We start from the raw sequence: 18,697 nt of genomic DNA, 5'->3' as shown, positions 1-18,697 counted from the left end.
TCCACATCCTTGCCAACAGTCGTTATTATCCTTTTTAACTAGAAGTCACACTAGTGGGTGTGAAGTGGTATCTCACTGGGTTTTGGTTTGCATTTCCCTCATAACTAATGATGTCGAGCATCTCATTTGCCATTTGTAAATCTTCTTTGGTGAAATGTCTATCATCTTTTTGGGCCACTTACTTAACCTCTTACTCTTAATTATACCCAGCTCCTAAGACCATGAGACTTTATGTAGAGGGTTTGCAAAGGGGCTGCCATATAATGAGGGCTTAAAGATGACAGCTTTTAGTATTGTCGTACTCGTTGTCACTTTAGCCCCCTAGGAATATGCTGGAGTTGGGGCCCAGCTGCCCTCCCTCCTCAGGGGAGGGTGAAGGATGAGCTCCACTGGCACAAGAGTCCACATGTTCTAGATGTTCTGCTGAACAATTCCACACGATCTCATTTCATACCCACCAGAACCTTTTGATGAAGCATGACCTCCATATTTCTAGGGATGAAACCTTGAGGTCCAAGATATTCAGTACCTTCTCCAAAGTCGCCTAGTTGAAAGTGGTGGGAACTAAGATGTGAACTCACAGCTGACGCTAAAGCAAATGCCACAGGCAGGAGCTGGTGGGGACAAGCGCCAGGCACACGGCCTGCACGGGGAGACTGCAGGCTCAGTCCAGCTGTGTAGACGGCCCCACGACTGTTGAACAACTCAACTGGAGTAAGCTGCTTATCCCCTTCAGGCCTCAGCATCTTCTATAAAGTGAGAAAAAGAATAGTTCCTCCCTTGGAGGGCACCTGTCTGGATCCGATGTGGTGCCTGGCCCACTACAAGCAGGCAGCTTCCTCCTTTGTGTCTGGGCTGCGGCCAGCCCCCCACCAAGGCCACTTGGCTCTTCTTTGCCCTGAGCTTTGGCCCATCCTAGAACACAATCTCCTGACCCTGACCCTGACCCTAGGGGCCGGGCTGGAGCAGGGTGTCATTACAGCTCTCAGGGCCTGGCCCCTTATTTCCTCTCATCCCTACTTCTTGCCTTTAGGCAGTACTCTCCTGAAGCTGGAGCACCTGGAGAGGGCCTCGAGTTCTCTAGAATGATGACTTAAGATAAAGCATAAGAAAAGCAGGGTAGTAAAAAATAAAGCTTTATTGAAGCAGCTAAGCTTAGCAGCACTGAATAACACACTTTCAATGGTATACCTCTGAAGCAAGAGTTAAATGTAACAGTCTAATATGTGCATTTCTGATTAACTGTGATAATTCTAAGTCATTCACTTCTTTTCCATTTACCAATTCAAAGAGAAAAGCTCTTGTCATGTTTTGTACCTCTCACCTCCTTGACTTGGCAACAAACTGACCCTGCCTCGGGCTCCAGCTGGAGGACCCCAGGTGAAGGGGTCATCAGCTGAAGGTCTCCAGACCTCCCTATGGAGCTGGGGCTCTGACTGGAGTCCCAGCCTCTCTCTCCTGTAACCGTGTGCATCTGGTTTCCAGCATCAACCACCCCTTCAGAGCACCTTCTAACCCGAGACAGGAGGGGAAACTAGTGCTGCTTGGTCTGAACAGACTTAAGGAGGTTTTATCACAAGGACCCGAAGACTGACTGAGCCCACCCCTGCACTGCACAGCGCCCCTCATCCGAGGGCTCCGGTCACAGAGAGAAGGGCAGACCGAGGCTGCCTTAGTCCTTCTTGCCTCCTGGGACTGGGCTTCTTGTGAGGAGCTTCCCTGAGCTGGAGGGGGTCAGTGAGGTCACTGTGCGGGAGTCCAGCTTCACTCTGTCCAGGAGGGTCTTCTTGAGGGCAGCTGGGGAGACCTTTTCTTGGTCGGCCATGGACTGCAGCTCTCTGCAGACAAAGCCCCAAGAGGTTGAAGGAGGAGCCAGAGCTGCACGAGGCTTCCCCATCCACTTAACCCCCAACCCTTGCTGACTTGGTACCAGCCAAACTTAGAACCCCAAACCAAAAACTCCCCTAAGCTTCCTAGAAGTGCTATTTAACTAATTAGGGGTTACTACATAGATGTAGAGCTTTAAGTGTTATCTGTGATCAGATGGGGAGAGAGAGTGTGCAAAAATCACAGGACTGGAGGTCAAAGACTTGAGGTCGAATCCTGCCTCCATCACTTACTAGCTGTTTGACCTTGGGAAAGCTGTATCTCTAAGCCTCAACTTCCTCATCTGTAAATCAAGCTAACCCCAGCTATCAGAACTGTGTGAGAATTAAATGAAGGCCTACAAACCCTTAGCTAACAAAGTCTAATAAATCGTGGTTATTAACAAGAGCACAGACTCCAGCACTGGTAATAGGACCAAAGATGGCAGATTCTGCAAGACGGTGTGCAGCCCATACTGGGGCTGGCTGAGAGTAGAGAGCCTGGGCAGAGAAGGAGAGAGACCCACCGTGTCTGGATGCAGGAGGCCTCAACTGCGTTGATGAGCAGGGAGCGGAAGCCCCCACTCTCTAGGACGTGCAGGGCGTGGATGGTGGCCCCCCCAGGGGAGCAGACATTGTCCTTGAGCTGGCCCGGATGCTGCTCTGAGTCCAGCAGCATCTTGGCAGCCCCCTAGGGCAGGAAGGAAGTATTAGAGCAGAAAACTGCTGGTGCCCCTTGAGATGAGCTTCTCCACACCCACCGCTCCTCCCCAATCCTTATCCCAACTTCCCCACCAAGCCCTGCCCCGGCCCAGTGACCCCTAAGAACCCCATCCCCACACTGTGGTCCAGAACACGCAGGCGGAAGATACTGACCAGCAAGGCCTGGGCCCCCAGTCGGACAGCCAGGCGCCTGGGCAGGCCCATCTTCACCCCACCATCGGCCAACGCGTCCAGGGCCATGAACGCCTGTGGAGACACTCACTGAGCCCTGGGGCAGCAGGCACTCAGGGGCACGCCCTAGGGTCTACTTCTCCTGATGACTGGAAGTAGCTCCAAGGGTTGACCTCCTCCACCAGCCTGCCTTGCCCAAGACCCCCCCAGCCCAGGCCTGCCTGCCAGCCCATCTTGCGCCCCTGGGTCCCCGGAAGGCTGCGTAAGTATATGAGGGCCTCACATAGGCAGGCCCACTGCCGCTGAGCCCCGTGACGGCGTCAATCAGGTCCTCCTCCACCTCAGTGCAGAAGCCCACGCTGCTCATGAGTTGCTCCAGGAGCTGCCCATCCTCCACCAGGGCGTGGGTGCCCGTGGCATACACTGTCGCGCCCTCTCGCACCAACACGGGCGTGTTGGTCATGCAGCGGATCACCTTGGGGGCCGGCTGGAATGCCATCAGCTTCTGGGGTTAAGGTAGAGGGCCGAGTGAATTGCCAGTCCCACTAGCACCCACCCCTCCTCCCCTCACACAGGACTGCCAGGGTCGAGATGGGCACCTTCTCGACAGAGCTGATGGTGACACCTGCCGCGCAGGACACCACAATGTGCCTGGCCTGAACGTCGGCCCCGATCTCGTCCAGGATGAAGGGGATGATGTGTGGCTTCACGGCTAGGAACAGGACGTCACTGTGCCTCACTGTCTCCTTATTACTGCGGGTCAGGTTCACACCCATCTTCTGCGGGAGGAGACCACTGGGCTCACGGTGTGCAGCAGCCTCACTAGGCCCAGGGCCTCCCAAGGAGCAGCTGAACCCCCCGACAAGCCTGGAATTCCCTGCCCCAGCCCCTCAGGGTCTGCCCCTACCGCCAATGGAACAAAGTTTTCCAATGTTGCTACCGGGCAAGTGAGCATAGGTGCTGGACGCGGACAAGCTTCCCCATGGCAACCAGGAAATAGCTGTCCCCCATCCCCACCACTTCTCTGGCACCCAAGGCACCTCTCTGCCAGGTAAGAAGTCTCCATGGCTGGAAAGTGGCAAAGGGAAAGGTGAAATGCTAGTAGTGCCCAATGGTCGGAAGCGAGGCCGTATCCCAACTCCAGACACTTGTTCATCAGCGTGCGGCCTCTGTGTGGTCCAGGGGTGGGCTGGAGGACACCCATCTCTCTAAGACTCCACACAGAAGCAGGGCCCTCCAGTGCTGGTAACATCAGCCGTCCCCGGCACAGACACCGCCTGTCGCCCGCCTCATTAGACGTCCCCTCCCACACTGCTCAGGTTTGGGGAGAAGACTTGGGATATTCTTTTTTTATACAGAGGAGCAACTAACCTGCCTGGTTCCTTCCCAACACGCTCTTTTACGCCTCAGAATAATTTAGCTAAGTGGCTACTGTGATCTCCATTTTATAAATGAGGAAACTGAGTCTCAGAGTAGCCGAGTACCATAAGGCCACTTAGCCAGTGGATGAAGAAAAGTGAGTATTTTATTGGATACCTACTATGTGCCAGGTGCTTTCCATACATAAAACCTCAACTAACCTTCTAACCACCCCAGTACCTGGATTGGAACCCAAGTCTGTCTGTCTGGGTGCTCCCACCACCCTGAGCTGCACCATGGAAGGTGGAAGATTATGATGCTCCTGGTGGGTAGGTCAGCGCCGACCATGGACCAGCACAGGGGCTCAGCTCATCAGGCCATCCTTCTCCTGGGCCTTCACCCTCTTCCCCAGTTACCCCCCTGCCCCACCTACCCTAAGCGCGGACACTGTGGGCAGGTCCATGTCCGGGGAGCTGGCTATTATCTTGTGAGCCGACAGGATGCCTGCAGAAGACAGGGCGTTTCAACTGGGGATCATGGCCCACCCGGTTCCCATGCTTCCCCTGGGAAAGCAGAGTCAAAACCCACGACGTTCTGACCGTTGTGGAGAGGGCTGCTAGTGTCCTCCCCGCTCAATCCCTTATGCGGGCATGACTCTCTTGCTGCTCAAGAGGAGTTTCCTCTCCCCCAGCAGACACAAATTCCCCTTTCTTCATTCATTCACGTTCGTGGGGTGGAGGGCGGTTCACAGGGTAGGCTAGGGACCGTCCGCACATCCGCCTCCCGCCTCCAGGCACTTACCTGCGGCCGTGAAGCCCCGCGCCAGGGCACAGGCCAGCTGGCCAGCGCCGATGAAGCCCACGCTCATGGTTCCAGGCTCTGCGTCTGCCGGGCCGCCGCAGAAGTCGGCTCACAGGTGCCCTAAAAGAAGAGTGGAGAACGGAGGGCCCAGCGGGCGCAGAGCCCCAGTGCCGAATCCCGGGAGCTGCCCGCAGCTTCCGGGCCGGATCCCGCCACTCCTCCTCACTCACACTCACCGACTGCGCCGCAGGGGCCCAAGTGTCCCCGCCCCTCCAGGGCGACCAATCCGCGGCCGGGACGAGGCCGTGTGCCCGCCTCCTGCACACGGGATTGGCGGGTGGAATCTCGGACGCGGCGCGCGAAGCCGGGATTTCCGCCTCGTGTGGGCCCCAGCCCTGCGGGCCCGGGATCCCAGCCATTGGAAGACGCCTGGGGCTCAGGGTAGAGGCCGGGTAGAGGTCTGGCTAATGTTATTCCTGGTGCTGGCCGTGAGTCGCACCTCGAGGGCTAGAGGAGTTCTCCAGGTTGCTGATTTGAGGGGACGAATGTGACGACGCTCTTGGCGGGGCTTCAGACAGGAGCTTGGGGACCTGTGGGCTCCGAGCCAGGCGCCTCGGTGCGCCCGGGGATTATCCGGGTTGGAGCTGGGAGGCCCCCGGCTGCCGCCCGCTCCCTCCCGGCCCGCGCAGGGAGGCGGCGGGGGAGCCGCGGTTACTCACTTGAACTTCCGTGGTTAACGCGATTGGTCTTATCAACTAGATTGCGAATATGGTCAGTTCCTCTGTTTAGGAAATGATGGGCTCCTTAGAGCCTGACTAAAGTAACCCCGACCACCGCCACTTGCTTTAAAACCCTCCACAAATGTGATGTTTACTTTTTCATCAGTAGTAAATATAAGTACTACGGGGAACAGGTGACAGAGGAAGGAGATGGCGTCTCAAGAGGAAGGCGTCTCAGAACAGCAGGAGAGACCGTTGGTTCCCCACCGCCTCTCTCAGTCTTTCTACAGGCCTTTCCGTATAATCCACACCCCACCCCCAGCAGCGGGCTGCTTTCTGCAATGTTCCTCTAGTTGATCACGTCCAGGAGGACAAGTCCCTGGTTCTTGAGTTTCTGGACCCTTAAAAGTGAGGACCAGGGACTTCCCTGGTGTTGCAGTGGTTAAGAATCCGTCTGACAATGCAGGGGACACCTGTTGGATCCCTGGTCTGGGAAGATGCCACATGCCCACATCCCGTGGAGCAGCTAAGCCGGTGCACCACAACTATTGAAGCCGCGCACCTAGAGCCCGCGGGCCACGACTACTGAGCCCACGTGCCACAACTACTGAAGCCACAGCAATGAGAAGCCCGCGCACCGCAATGAAGAGTAGGCCCCCCCCCCGCTTCCTTTGGCAGCAAGGAATACCCAACGCAGCCAAAAATTAATTAATTTTTTAAAAGTGAGGACCAAATATTTACTATGAAGCAAAATTACATTTCTATAACTTTCTCTGATTAGGAAAGTAATACATGTATATTGAGAAAAAATTTAGAAAATACAAAAAAAGTAAAAGTCAAAATCACCCATAGCCATACTTCCTAAGGATCATTTTCTGCAGACATTTTTTGGTGTGTTTCCTTACACGTTATTTTGTATGCATACATACCTTTTCCATCGTTGGAAATAAATGATATACATGTGGTTTTGAAATTTCTATACTAGATATACAATAAATATTTTCCAATGTCACTGAAAAGTTATTCAAAACAAGATTTTAGTGACTACTTAGCGTTCCATTAAATGGATGCACTGTACTAATTTAGCCATGCTCTCAAAGATCAGCATTAGGTTTATTAATTCATTCAATGTATATTTATTGAGCCAGTTTCTGGGGATCCAGCCACGAACAAAACAGACAAAAGTCCTTATCTTCATAAAACCTATATCAATTTTTAAAATTATTGTTCATACTACTGTGAGAATGTCCTTGCCTAACTCTTTGACTATTTCCTTAGCCTGGATCCCTAAAAGTGCGATCTCGTGGTTCAGTGTGTAGAAGCCTTAAATGCTTCCCATAGTGGCCATGTTGCAGCCCAGCCTAGTTGTCACCAGCATGGGCTCTGACACCAGAAACCCTACAGCTCAAACTAGCTGAAGGAAGAGGGGGACTTCTGACACAGCCCTTAGGAAAGGTGCCGAGGAGCACACTAACAGAAGGAGCACCTACACCATGAGGACCTTGGGGACGGGAACCAGAACTCCCTAACGGTGCCTGTGCTTCTGAGGGATGCTCGGCTTCCCCATGGTCCACTGGGAGGCTGCAGGGCCCCCTGGCTGTCTGGCTCTGGCCTGCAGTACAAAAGGTTGTGCGCCGAGTGTGTGTGTGCACGTGAGTGTGTGTGTGTGTGTGTGTGTTGGAGTGGGGTGAGGTGTAGGAGACACCAGTATCTCACACCTGTCAGTCCCCTTACACACATCCATCCCTTCCCTGGTTGCCTTGGTAACTCCTGCCTCAGCTTCCAGGAGTGGAGGTGAAACATGAGGAGGACTGGAGAGCCTGGGAAAGGAGGCCGAGTCGGTGGCCCCCAGTGCTGGCTTGATTCCCAGCCAGGGCAGGCCACGTAAGACAGGGAGCAGCCAAAGCACTTGGTCCTCCTGACTAAGCTTGAACATGTGAACTCCTGAACAGAAACTGGCTATTTTTTGTGGTACTTTGTGATCTTTTTTTCATCTCCAAAGTTTAAAGTTTATGCGTACGAAGTTTTAAATATATTTTTTAATTGTAGGCAATCCCGTTTCATTTTCTTGTAATGACCTTGCTGACTCTAAAGGCTCATTTCGTCTGTGCAGCGGCCCCTGCTGTGGCTCCCATGGCCATTACGTTTGATGCCTGTGAAGTTCCTTTGGGTACAAGTGTTGGATGGATGAGATGAGATGAGATGAGACGAGACGAGACGAGACGAGACGAGACGAGACGAGATGAGACGAGAAGACCCGTCCTCCCCACCCAGCCACTTAGGATATACCCTCAGGAAGCCTGGTGCTGCCATCCTGCCATGGACATATACTCTCCTTCTCTGGCACCTGTCTTCTTGGGTGCCTACTCTATCACTTTACTCCATCTGAACAGACAGAGAAGTCCAGAAAGAAAACGGGGAGCTCACTAAGCTTCCAGGACTGACCACCTCACTCCTCTCCTCTGATCCTCTCATCCACCAGTCAGATGGGTTCGGCTGTTCCTGCCCTTCCTCCCTTCTCACCCCCCACCCCACGGTCCTGCCCCCTCTTCACCTCCAGCTGTCCCAACAAAGTGGACAGTGCTTCATTTCTGCCTTCACTTGTCCAGGGTCTTCACTCTCAAGGCTTCAGGGCATCCTTCCTGGTCTGTCTCCGGATAGCAGGCTTATCTTCCTAAGAATGGAGATGATCCAGGGAAGGAGGCGAATCCTGAGCTGCTCCCAGCCAGTCAAACGGCAGGTCCCCTGGACTCCTAGTCCTTCCTGATATAGGAATCTCCAGGGAGTCACACTTTGCATGCATTTTTCCCTTGTTGTTGTTGCTCTTATACCAATAATCCATGTTTATATTGTAGAACAATTAGAAATTAGATCAAATGGAAAAATAAACACTGCCTGTAATCCTACCACCTAAAGAGAATCAATGTGACTCTTTTGGAATATGACTCTACACCTCTTTTTCATATGCGGTAAGGCACACCTTAACCTTGATTTTTTTTTTTTTTTTGGCCATGCCATGCGGCTTGCGGGATCGGGCTTTTTCCCCGACCAGGGATCGAACCTGGGGCCCTTGGCAGTGAGAGCGCTGGGTCCTGACCACTGGACCGCCAGGGAATTCCCTTAACCTTGATTTTTAAAAACAGGTACGTACTGATGTTGTATGTAAACAGGTCAGGTTGTGTATGAACAGGAGATTCAAAAACCGAAACAATTTTGTTTTAGGATGGTGGGATTATGGGTGGTTTTCAATTCATTCAAAATTATCTTTAATGTTGTTCCTTTATCTATTCAGTGGAAAAAAAATTGTAATTACAGCTCACTTCTAATGGGATTTGGTTCACTGTCCGTATTAGTTTTCTGCTGCTGCCATAAGAATTCACCACAAAGTTAGCAGCTTAAAACAAAAGGGATTTGTTATCTCACATTCTGTGGGTCAGAAATCTGAGTGGACCCAGCTGGCTTCTGTGCACCAGATCAAGGTGTCAGCTGATCTGGGTTCTTACCTGGAGGTTCTGGGGGGAAATCGGCATCCAGTCTCGTTCAGATTGTTGGAAGAATTTGGTTCCATGTGGCTGTAGGACTGAGGTCCCTTTTCCTTGCTGGCTGTCAGCTGGGAGTCATTCTCACCTTCTAGAAGTTACTCACGTTCCCTGGCTCATGGTCCTTTTCATCTTCAAACCGGCAATGGCAGATTGAGTCCTTCTCAAGCTTTGAATCTCTTTGACCTCCCCTTCTGCCTCATCTCTCCTGCCTCCAGTTGGAGAGAGTTCTCTGCTTTCATGTGATTAGATCGGGTGCAGCTGCATAATCCAAACCAATCTGCCTATTTTAAGGTGTGTAAACTTAATTACATTTGCGAAGTCCCTTTGCCATGTAACAGAACATAGTCACAGTTTCTAAGGATTGGGGGGCATGGACGTATTTGGGGAGAACATTTTGTCTACCACATTGTCTCCCTGTGCGGATGAGCACATCCTTACATTTTGAAACGAAGCCGATCTCCTAGATATTTTTAGCTTGCATGGGATGATGTGAGCAGGCCCATCCTTGCCACTGATTGCATGGGACTGGTTGGGAGTCCACAGAGCTTTTAGAGCCACAGATACATCACTGAGAAGCTGGTAGAATTCTTTAGATGATTTTGATATCCTTCTTGTAGAGAAAGCGACTGTATGCGCTGGTACTCACAACATGCCAAGTGGCAGTTCTTCATTTTGATGTCTTAGAGAGGTAAAACAGCCATTTAAAAGTCAGAGACAAATCTTCTCTCCCCATCTCCAACAATATTCTTGCCAAGTCCTCAAGTCCTGGCTGTCCATAGACTAGCTCCTTTTCCCCTTAGCTATTCACTTGCTATTAATTAGCTTTGTACGCCAAAATAGAAAATCCATGAACTTCAATAAGTCAGGCATAAGGAAACCCCGCTGAGCGGGAAAGGTAAATGTAGAGGAGTTGCCAGATGTGGCAGCTTCCAAATGACATGTTAATTAATGCCTGTGTCATCAGCAGAGCATGGGGCATGCTGATCTCTACCCCATAGATTTGCATTGCCTCAGCCTTGATTTCTTCATCTGAAAAATGGGAATAATAATACCTACCTCAAGGAGTAGTTGCAAGAATTAAGTCATATAATATATATGAGGTTGCCTAGCATAGCTCCCAGGTTCAGAGTGAATGCTCAGTAAACATTCGCTTGCCTGCCCTGTCCCCAGAACCACTATTGCAAAGGTTGAAGTGCTTTCTAAGGAGATGGCATATGTGAGTGATTGTTTACAATACTATTTTTGGAATGAGAGTTGGAGGGATATAAATATTACAAATGAAAGCAGAATCTAAACCGTTATTACAGTCTTCAGCGCCACCTAGGGGTTGGAGGACCTTGGTCACGCCGATTCTTCAGATCTTTATGTCGCTCTCATTCCCCATTATTGCTCCCTCTCTCCTACGTAAAGGACACTAGAAATTAAATACAGAGACACAGAGTGAAACATCACTTTTATTTCAGCAGATTATCTACATTCGATTGTTTTCTTTTTGCTAAGTTACAAAAAACAAACACGTAAATACATGTGGGTTCTGGTGATAAGTTCTCTAAAACAGTGGGGGAAATAACCTAAATATGCACAGGCAATGCTCTGTCTCTGGAGGAGCAGAGGAGTGGGTGAGGTTAGGGCTGTCTGATCCCCAGGGCAATGAAGTCCTAGAGCTGAATCCCAAATCCTCCTTTTTAAAAGGAAATGGTGGCCCAAAGGCTTCTGCATTTGTTTGAGGCCACAGTTTATGGCCCTATTAGATCCAGAAACCAGGTGTCCTGATACCCTGTCCACTGCCCCTAGCCTAAAGCCCTTCATCCTCCCTTCTAGCACTCTCTCAGGGGACTGGGGACCCAAGTATATGTACAAAAGCCCAGAGTGGATCAACATTTTGGTGAATGGGGGTTCTTTTTAGACCTCCTCCCCACCTAGGGGAAACAGAGGGATTTTTTGTTTTGTTTTAATTCATCACATAATAGAGTAAATCAGTCTATTTTCCCACTTCTCATTGTAGGGTCTGTTGTCCCATACTCGGTTGAGAATCTGCTAGAGAACAGAAGCTCCTAGCTGACAATCTGTCCATGCTCAGCTATATCCTTTAACAAGTAGGCTGGGATTTCCTTCTACAGCTCTGCAATCGGGTTGCATTAATTACTCATGTAAGTGCTTAGGGTGGGTGACGGACAGGAGAGCAAGAAATGGAAGAACACACGAGAAAGGTAAAATAGGGGCACTCAATTGGGGCAGGGGTAACTTGCTAAGTAGAAAATTAAGACCTATGTTAAGACCTGCTTTATGCATGTGTCTAGTCAGAGGCCTCCATGGCTGCACCCCACACCTACGGCTTCAGCTTCCTTGGTACAGGCGCCCCATCCGAGGCACAGCTGCACTTCTGCACCCTCATGTTGGGCAAGCTGACCACCTGGGTCCTGGGCTTGCCTCCCTCCGGGATGCTGACAATCATGGGCAGCGAGGTCGTCTCTGAGGCGATGCACTGTCTCGGCCCCAGAAATGGCCACTTGAAGGTCAGGGGCTCTGGAGGCTGCTGGCAGGTGCCCACACACTCATAGGCCAGGAAGCCTGGGGGCTCCAGGACCCAGTTCTCAGCCCACTTCATCCCCTGCAGGTCAATGTACACCTCCCGGCGGCAGCAGCGGGTGCCCTCGGTCACTGGTGCCTTAGGATCACAGTTTCCCTGAGCTCTGTGGGGGAAGGAGAGGCAGAGTCAGAGGTCAGCTGGGAGGGCATAGGTCAGGGGGCCCAGGGCGGGGCTTAGTGGGGCATCTGGAGGGAGATTTATGATTCATCTCTCATATTAAAAAGGAACTGGTTATTTGTGATAAGTGGTGAATGAATAAACATATCCAAATATAAATTATAAATCAGTTACTGTTTACTAAAGGTTTCCTATTATGCTAGGCACTGAACTAAGTACTTTACATATATTATCTCAGATGATACCTGCATTTCATCCTCAGATGAACCTTGAAGAGGTTCCAGTATTATTCCTATTACACATGAGGACACAGAGACCCAAAGGTGTTAACTGACATGCCAGAGTTCCTGCAGCAGTAGACGGCAAAGCTACATGGACCCAGGCTGTATGATTCCAAAGGCCTGTTATTAATCACTCTACTGCACAGCTCCATCCACTCCAAATAGCTAACTTGTCCCAAGAAGAAAGAATTCACTAATGCCAGAGGAAAGCTGTTCAACCTTAGTAACCGCTAATGCTAATATTTTTCAAAGAATTAATCAGGGAAAAAGGTAGAGTGAAAACAGATAATTACAATAATGTATATGTATCAATGACAACATAAAGCTCGTTGAAAATATCTGAAGTTTTTTGGTTTTTGGTTTTCGGTTTTTGGTTTTGTTTGGATTTTTTTGCCAGTCGGTTGGCTTGCGGGATCTTAGCTCCCCGACCAGGGACTGAACCTGCCCCCCGCCCCGCTCCCCCTCAGTGAAAGCGAGGAGTTCTAACCACTGGGCTGCCAGGGAATTCCCTGAAGATATTTTCAATAAAATATTTGAATAATAAAAATTTCTACCATTAGAAACTCTTAACATGTAGTGGGGAATCAGTTGCATCCTGGGGCTATCTGCATCTGCCCCCCAGCTGGACCCCGCCGCGGTGGGCGTGGACCACCCAGTCTACTAGAGTCCTGGCCCTGCACCTACCCGTAATCCCTGAGGTCCAGGGTGTGCAGCTCTAGCTGGGGCTCCCGCTGCCCGGCGCCCGATGGCCCCTGCGAGGCGAAGCGGACCAGCCTGTGGGCGCTGGAGGCCAGCGGGCCCAGATGCTCCCGCTGCACCGACACCTGCAGCAGCAGCGGCTGCCGGGGCCGGCGCAGCTGCTGCCAGAAGTTCACGGCATCCGTCACGTCCAAGGCCTTCCAGCCGCTCTCGTGGACGGACACCAGCCTGCGACACCACACGGAGACACAGGCCCGCGCTGAGGGGTGGGACTGGGACGGCTGGGGTGGCCCCGGGGCGGGAGGGGGTCCTCTCCCCCCTCCCCCCTCCCCCCCCCTCCGGGCCCTGCCGGGACCGCGCCGCCCCTCCTCCCCCAGGCCACCCTTCCTCCCGCGCCGGGCCCAGCCCCCCTCCTCATCCCCGCCCCACACCCCAGCCGCCACCTCCCCACCTGGAGTCGATGAGGGAGGTGCGGTTGGAACCGTCGTCGCGGACGTGCAGCCACTGGACGGTGACCCGGGCGCGGTCGCTGCGCGGGAAGAGCCGCTCGTGGCTGCGGAGCGCGGCCTTGGGGACCGGCTCCTGGAAGAGGCGCAGCACGGCCTGCACCAGCTCGCTGTGGGGCGGCAGCCGCTGCTCCATGTCGAACACCAGCAGGTGCGAGGAGACCTCGGACACCAGGAACCTGCCGGCCACCTCTGGGGACACGAGCGGGGTCAGCGGGGCCCCTCCGGGCACCAGGGGAGCTCTGAGGGCGGCAGGGCCACTGAGGCGGTGGCGAGGCGGGGAGAGACCAGCCCCTGTTCTGTCTCCCTGGGCCAAGCCCAGTTACCTGAAAATCCTCCTATAGGTCTGGGCATTGTTTGTAACAATCTCCGCCCGCCCAGCGGGAAGGCTGGCAGTGCCGACAGGGCTACCTCAGCTGAGATGCTGAAGATCAGAATCCTCACCTGGGGACACCTGGCCTTGGGTCTAGCTCTGGCCACTGAGGAGGTGAGTCCAGGCCCAGGGAGGTAACAGGCTGAATAGGACTCAGGATGGCTGCATCCCTGACAGCTGAATAGCTCGGCGTTACGCTACAGTGTTGTCCCTACACCTTTTCATCCACAATAACGCACTTTAATATTCACAGCGCTGGGAGATGGGTCAGCTACAGTCACACCAGTGCTCCGGAGGAACAAACAGAGAAGCAAAAAGATGATTCTAAAACCATTTGCTCAAGGTCAGGCTACTAGTGGCAATGTGAAAATGGTACCCCGGAAGCCCTGACTCTACGCCGCTCCCTGAGACTTGCGCCAGGGCTCTCGGCCACACCCACACGCTCCCATTGGCTCTGCTTTCTCTTCTCCATCCTCATCTTCTCTGATGCCTTAGCTTTGGTCCAGCTCCTCCTGGCCCCGAGGGGTGGGGCCCTCAGTGCAGACAGAGACCAGGGGCCCGGGCCCAGCCTTCCTCACAGTCCGTGGTCCCTCCCCATCGCCCTGTGGACCCTGCGCCCCCAGACCGCCTCCCCAGAGCAGGCCCTCCCCCCACCCCCACCACGAGGACCAGGCTGCAGCAGGGAGGGAGGGCCTCACCTCGGAAGTTCTGGCTGAACCTCTTCCCCCGGGAGCGGGCCCCGTGACTGCGCTGCAGCAGGGCCACGTACTGGGCCCTCACGTGCGCGGGGATGACCAGCCTCTCCACATCGGCCCCGTCCAGGACGGGAGCCTCGCTGAGGCGCAGCTGCCGCAGCAGGCTGCCCAGGACCCGCTCCTCGGTCAGGGCCGCCCCGGGGCCGGCCAGGGGCAGCGTCCAGAGCGCCCAGCAGAGCCAGAGGGGCCGCATGGTGCTGCTCGGGAGAGGGAGGGGCAGAGAGGACGTGTCCCCGGAGGAGGCTCCGGGAGGGTCCCAGCTGGGTGTGCTGAGGGCCCGGCTGGGCCAGCTTTATAGCCAGGCCTGGGCTGGGCCTGGGGGGTGGGAGGGAGGGAGCCCGGGAGGGAGGGAGGTCACACCCCTCGGACCTCCTGGGAGTTCGGCGGCCAGACAGGTCCCTGAGCCCCGAGGAGGGGGCTGTCTGGAAAGGGCACAAAGGGCTGTCTGGATGCCACACGGGCCTGGGGCCTCTGACCGCTGCTGTCTGGCAGCTCAATAATAATTTTAGTGCCTATTGAATTTCCCTGACCCCACCCCAGTCCTAGTCTATGAAAAAGTGAGCCGCTTCTGTGAAAACAAGTGTCCCATTAGCCGGCTGTTTAAATCTCTTTCCTGCAGGCCAGTCTGGGTCTAGGTTTGCTCACTGAGAGGAAGGAGGGAACGTGTTCTGCACTCCTGCCTGTTCCGGTCCAGGACCCATTCGGGGCACTTTCACAGAAGCCCCTTGAGTTGCCTCCCTCCATTCTCCAGTCCCTGCAAGCCCCCTCCCGCTCATCTCCACAGTCCCTCAGGTGACCCTGTCCTCCCCGTGACAGAAGGAAGCTAGACGCTATCAGGACAGGGAAGCTGGCAGCTCGGCTCTCTGCCAGTCCCAGGAGAAGCGATTTCTGCAAATGTCTTTGCAACCACAGGACTGCAGTGAGGGAGCCCCCGAGTGCAGCATCCTTCCGGAGAGCCCTCTGCACAGTGAGCCTGCCGCGGGCTCACAGCACCAGCACAGTCTGAGCCCAGGTCATGCCCAGATTCAGAACAACAGAGCTGCCCAGAGTCACGTGGGTGGGAGCCCCCAGTGCCTCCTCGAACACACATTTGAGGCTGGCTGGGCTCAAGTAGGGGGCCTGCTGCTCGCTGGCTATTTGACCTGCTAACAAGTCCCCTAACTTCTCAGTGTCTCAGTTTCTCCTCTGAAGGAGGGGGCGATGACAAGTCTACTTCACGGGCTAGTGTGAAGATTGAACGGATTACACGCGTAAGACGCTGGGTGCAGCGCCCCGTGTCGTGAGCACCCTAGAGGGTTTGCTCTGGTTACCATCTGCCTGCTCTTGCAGTCTCGGGGGCACCTTTCTAAAAATTACGATGACAAGAAGAGCAGTCATTTCCTGAGTCTTGCTCTGTGCCAGGCAGTGTTCTGGGCCCTGAACGTGTATTCACAACAGCCCTAGGAGGCAGGTGCCAGCATCCACAGATCTTCCAGATGCGAAGTCAGAACACACACGACGAAGGAAACTGCCTGCGCTCGCTCAGCAAGTCCCCGATGCCCCTCCTGGCACAGGGGATTTGAGTATGCGCAGGAGGAAGCCTTTCCCAAAACGAGACAGCCTTACCTCCCCCTGTCTTGTCACGTGGGAGGTGAGCAATGACGGTGGAAGAGGACAAGGACGGTGGTTGGGGGCCGAGGGGCCCAGTGCGCAGGGAGAACCCCTGAGCCCTTTCCCAGCAGGGGGCAGTCTGGCCTCCTCTGTGGGTATGCTGTGTCACTGACAGGTCTCTCATGCCATCCCCCTGCCTCTGTGCTTCTCACATGTCCCAGGCAGAGGAAGAGAGAACCTTCTGATGCTCGAGGGCGGAATTCCCCCGGATGAGAGCACAAATTGCCACCATACGCCTATGTCCGTACATATATATATATAGACATATGCATATACCTGCGTGTGTGCATTTGCTTGGGTTTTAGCAGTAAGGTGGGGGGGGGGGCTTTGAATTCGAGGAAGGGGAGAAATAATAATGCTGATAATAATCATAATGGCTAATATTGTTTATGGGCTGCACACTGTTCTGAGTGCTTTATATACATTAACTCTTTATCCTCACAATTTGCCATTATTGTTCCCATTTTATAGATGAAGAAACTGAGGCATAAAACTGGGTACCTGACTTGCCCAAGGTCATACAGCTAGTAAGTTGCAGAGCTCGGGTTACTTGAAGGGAAGGAAACAAGGATTCTGTCAAACGCGCTCACAGGACAAGGTAAGAGGAAATACAGAAATCCTGACAGTTGAACGGGGTGGGAGGGGTAATGGATGGGGGAGAGCTGGGAGCCTCTCAGGGGGCAACACAATCATGACCTTTACTGCTTCTCTGCTCCCCTTTCCTCCTCTTGCACCTCTGTTTCCTCAGCATTTGTGTAATTCACAAGGCAGAATTCAAATCCCATCTTGGAGTTCATATATCACATTGTCCCAACACCCCCTGAAATATAAGGCGCCACCTGTGGGTCCGGCCTGAGGGGGCCCTCCTGCTCTCCCTGTGAAAAGTATAGCCTTCTTCAAAAGGAGAGCTGTTGCCTTTCTTTGCAAGTGATTAGCAAGGAAAGGACTTACTTGATGCAAACATTTGGGCCTTAAGTCAGGCCAAAAGGTGCAGAAGTGTCACATTTACAGGAGACCCAGGACTTGTGGCCCTCAGTCCCTGGAAGTTGTTCCATAAATATGCAGTAGCCCACCACGCTCGCTGCTGGGTGAGAGGAAGAGATGTGGCTTATCACTGGCCAGGGTGGTGCCAAGGATATGACACCCAGGCTGCCCTTGCAAGCCGAGGCCCCCTCTCCAGGCCCCCAACTTCTAGACCCCCCGGAGCTCCCCGGGGCTGGAAGCTCACGATGGGGCCTTGCGGGGCCCCTGTGCTGCAGCTCCCTGACAAGCCAGTGCGCCGAGGAGATGCCTCAGGGCTGAGGACCTCTCAGTCAATCCAGGGTCGCGTCTGGGCTGGGCAGGGGATGCAGGGGAGGCAGACAGACAGAGGGCAAGTCCCCCAGCCCCAGCTTCAGTACTTCTGAATATTTTCGCATTCAAGGACCGTTACATAGGACACAGGAGCGCAGGGTGCTGATTCTGAACCGTGCCTCTCTGCCCAGAAGCCGCTTCTGCACCTGGGGTAACTGACCAGTTAAACTGAAACTTAGTTTTTCAGATAAGAAAGTAAAGTGGAAGCACCCTCCTCTGCAGGATTCTCTGCCTTTCCCAGGTGTCTCACTGGGCTCCTGGGCTGGCCTCCCAGCACGGAGCCAACTCTAGAGCTGAGTCCTTCATGGGAACTGGAACTGACCGGGACCAGTCCTGTCTTCGTGGATGGGCTTCTGGGGTCCGGTGGTCAGGGAGCTCCTAGGGCCACTGGTGCCTGGGCAGATGGTCCACGGTTTGGAAACTGAAAATCCTTCCCAATCTCCCTTAAGGCGCGAGAGCCCGGGAGCATTTGTCACCCTCAGAGGATTTGTCCAGCAAGGTGCCCCATCCCCGGCCTTTTCCTGGCTACTCTGTAGAATCAGAGGGCTTAAGGCTGAAGTGGACCATCCCATCCATTCTCCTGCCCCCTGGTTTTTAGAGCTAAGAAAACTGAGGCCCAGAGAGGTGACAGCATCTCCAAGCTCACACAGGTTATGACGGATGCCTGCATAAAGTCAGGTCTTCCGATTCCCGGCCCCAAATCTTTCCACACCTTCAAACTGTTTCCAGCTCATGGTCCTGCAGGACCCCCTGAAGCTGGCTGGGAGCATCCATAAGCCCCAGGCAAGCTGGGGACTCAGTCAATCCAGGGTCGAGTCTGGGCTGGGCAGGGGATGCAAGGGAGGCAGACAGACAGAGGGCGAGCCCCCCAGACTCCTGAGGCTTCCTGGACACAGGCTCCTAGTCCTGAATGTGGATTCCAAGTGGACTGAAGAGTTTTGTTGGGGAAATAAAATAATTGAGCAATTAGCTAGTGGTGAATGTGGATTGGGAGACTTTTTTCAAGGGACCTATTAGTTGCAGGGAGGAAGGGCAGCTGCCCTTTGTCATGCAGAGTTGGGAACCAGGCCTCCCCTCCGACTGTGGATCTTGGGGGAGAGTCTGGTCAGGCAGTCTGTGGGGTCAGGTTGGGCTTGAAAAGTGGAAAAATTGTAACATAGCCTCCACTGACCTTGTGGGAGGGGAGACTACTT

The 18,697-nt window shown here is 53.6% G+C and overlaps 2 protein-coding genes across 4 annotated transcripts; both read right to left on the bottom strand.

Moving 5' to 3' along the window:
• Positions 1-1,120: 1,120 nt before the first annotated feature.
• Positions 1,121-5,174, bottom strand: PYCR2 (pyrroline-5-carboxylate reductase 2). Of its 2 annotated transcripts, none has more exons than XM_059941629.1 (7): positions 4,920-5,174; positions 4,552-4,622; positions 3,359-3,538; positions 3,043-3,264; positions 2,742-2,834; positions 2,393-2,556; positions 1,121-1,838 (listed from the first exon to the last, which is right to left on the bottom strand). In XM_059941629.1, the coding sequence occupies exons 1-7, from the start codon at positions 4,984-4,986 to the stop codon at positions 1,673-1,675; spliced, it is 963 nt and encodes a 320-aa protein (XP_059797612.1). In that variant the 5' UTR covers positions 4,987-5,174; the 3' UTR covers positions 1,121-1,672. The 2 variants fall into 2 exon arrangements, with proteins under 2 accessions (XP_059797612.1, XP_059797617.1); XM_059941634.1 differs by having other exon boundaries at positions 3,043-3,261.
• A 6,335-nt stretch (positions 5,175-11,509) lies between these two features.
• LOC132353974 (left-right determination factor 2) lies at positions 11,510-14,694 on the bottom strand. 2 transcript variants are annotated; one of them, XM_059905482.1, is made up of 5 exons: positions 14,445-14,694; positions 13,537-13,565; positions 13,319-13,434; positions 12,853-13,095; positions 11,510-11,873 (listed from the first exon to the last, which is right to left on the bottom strand). In XM_059905482.1, the coding sequence occupies exons 1-5, from the start codon at positions 14,692-14,694 to the stop codon at positions 11,510-11,512; spliced, it is 1,002 nt and encodes a 333-aa protein (XP_059761465.1). The 2 variants fall into 2 exon arrangements, with proteins under 2 accessions (XP_059761465.1, XP_059761458.1); XM_059905475.1 differs by having other exon boundaries at positions 13,319-13,565.
• Between the last annotated feature and the right edge of the window lie 4,003 nt (positions 14,695-18,697).

The sequence above is a fragment of the Balaenoptera ricei genome, chromosome 1 (genome assembly GCF_028023285.1).
Source record: "Balaenoptera ricei isolate mBalRic1 chromosome 1, mBalRic1.hap2, whole genome shotgun sequence".
NCBI classification, from domain to species: domain Eukaryota; kingdom Metazoa; phylum Chordata; class Mammalia; order Artiodactyla; family Balaenopteridae; genus Balaenoptera; species Balaenoptera ricei.
Note: the sequence above shows the minus strand (reverse complement) of the source record. Positions and strands in the feature narration are given on the sequence as shown.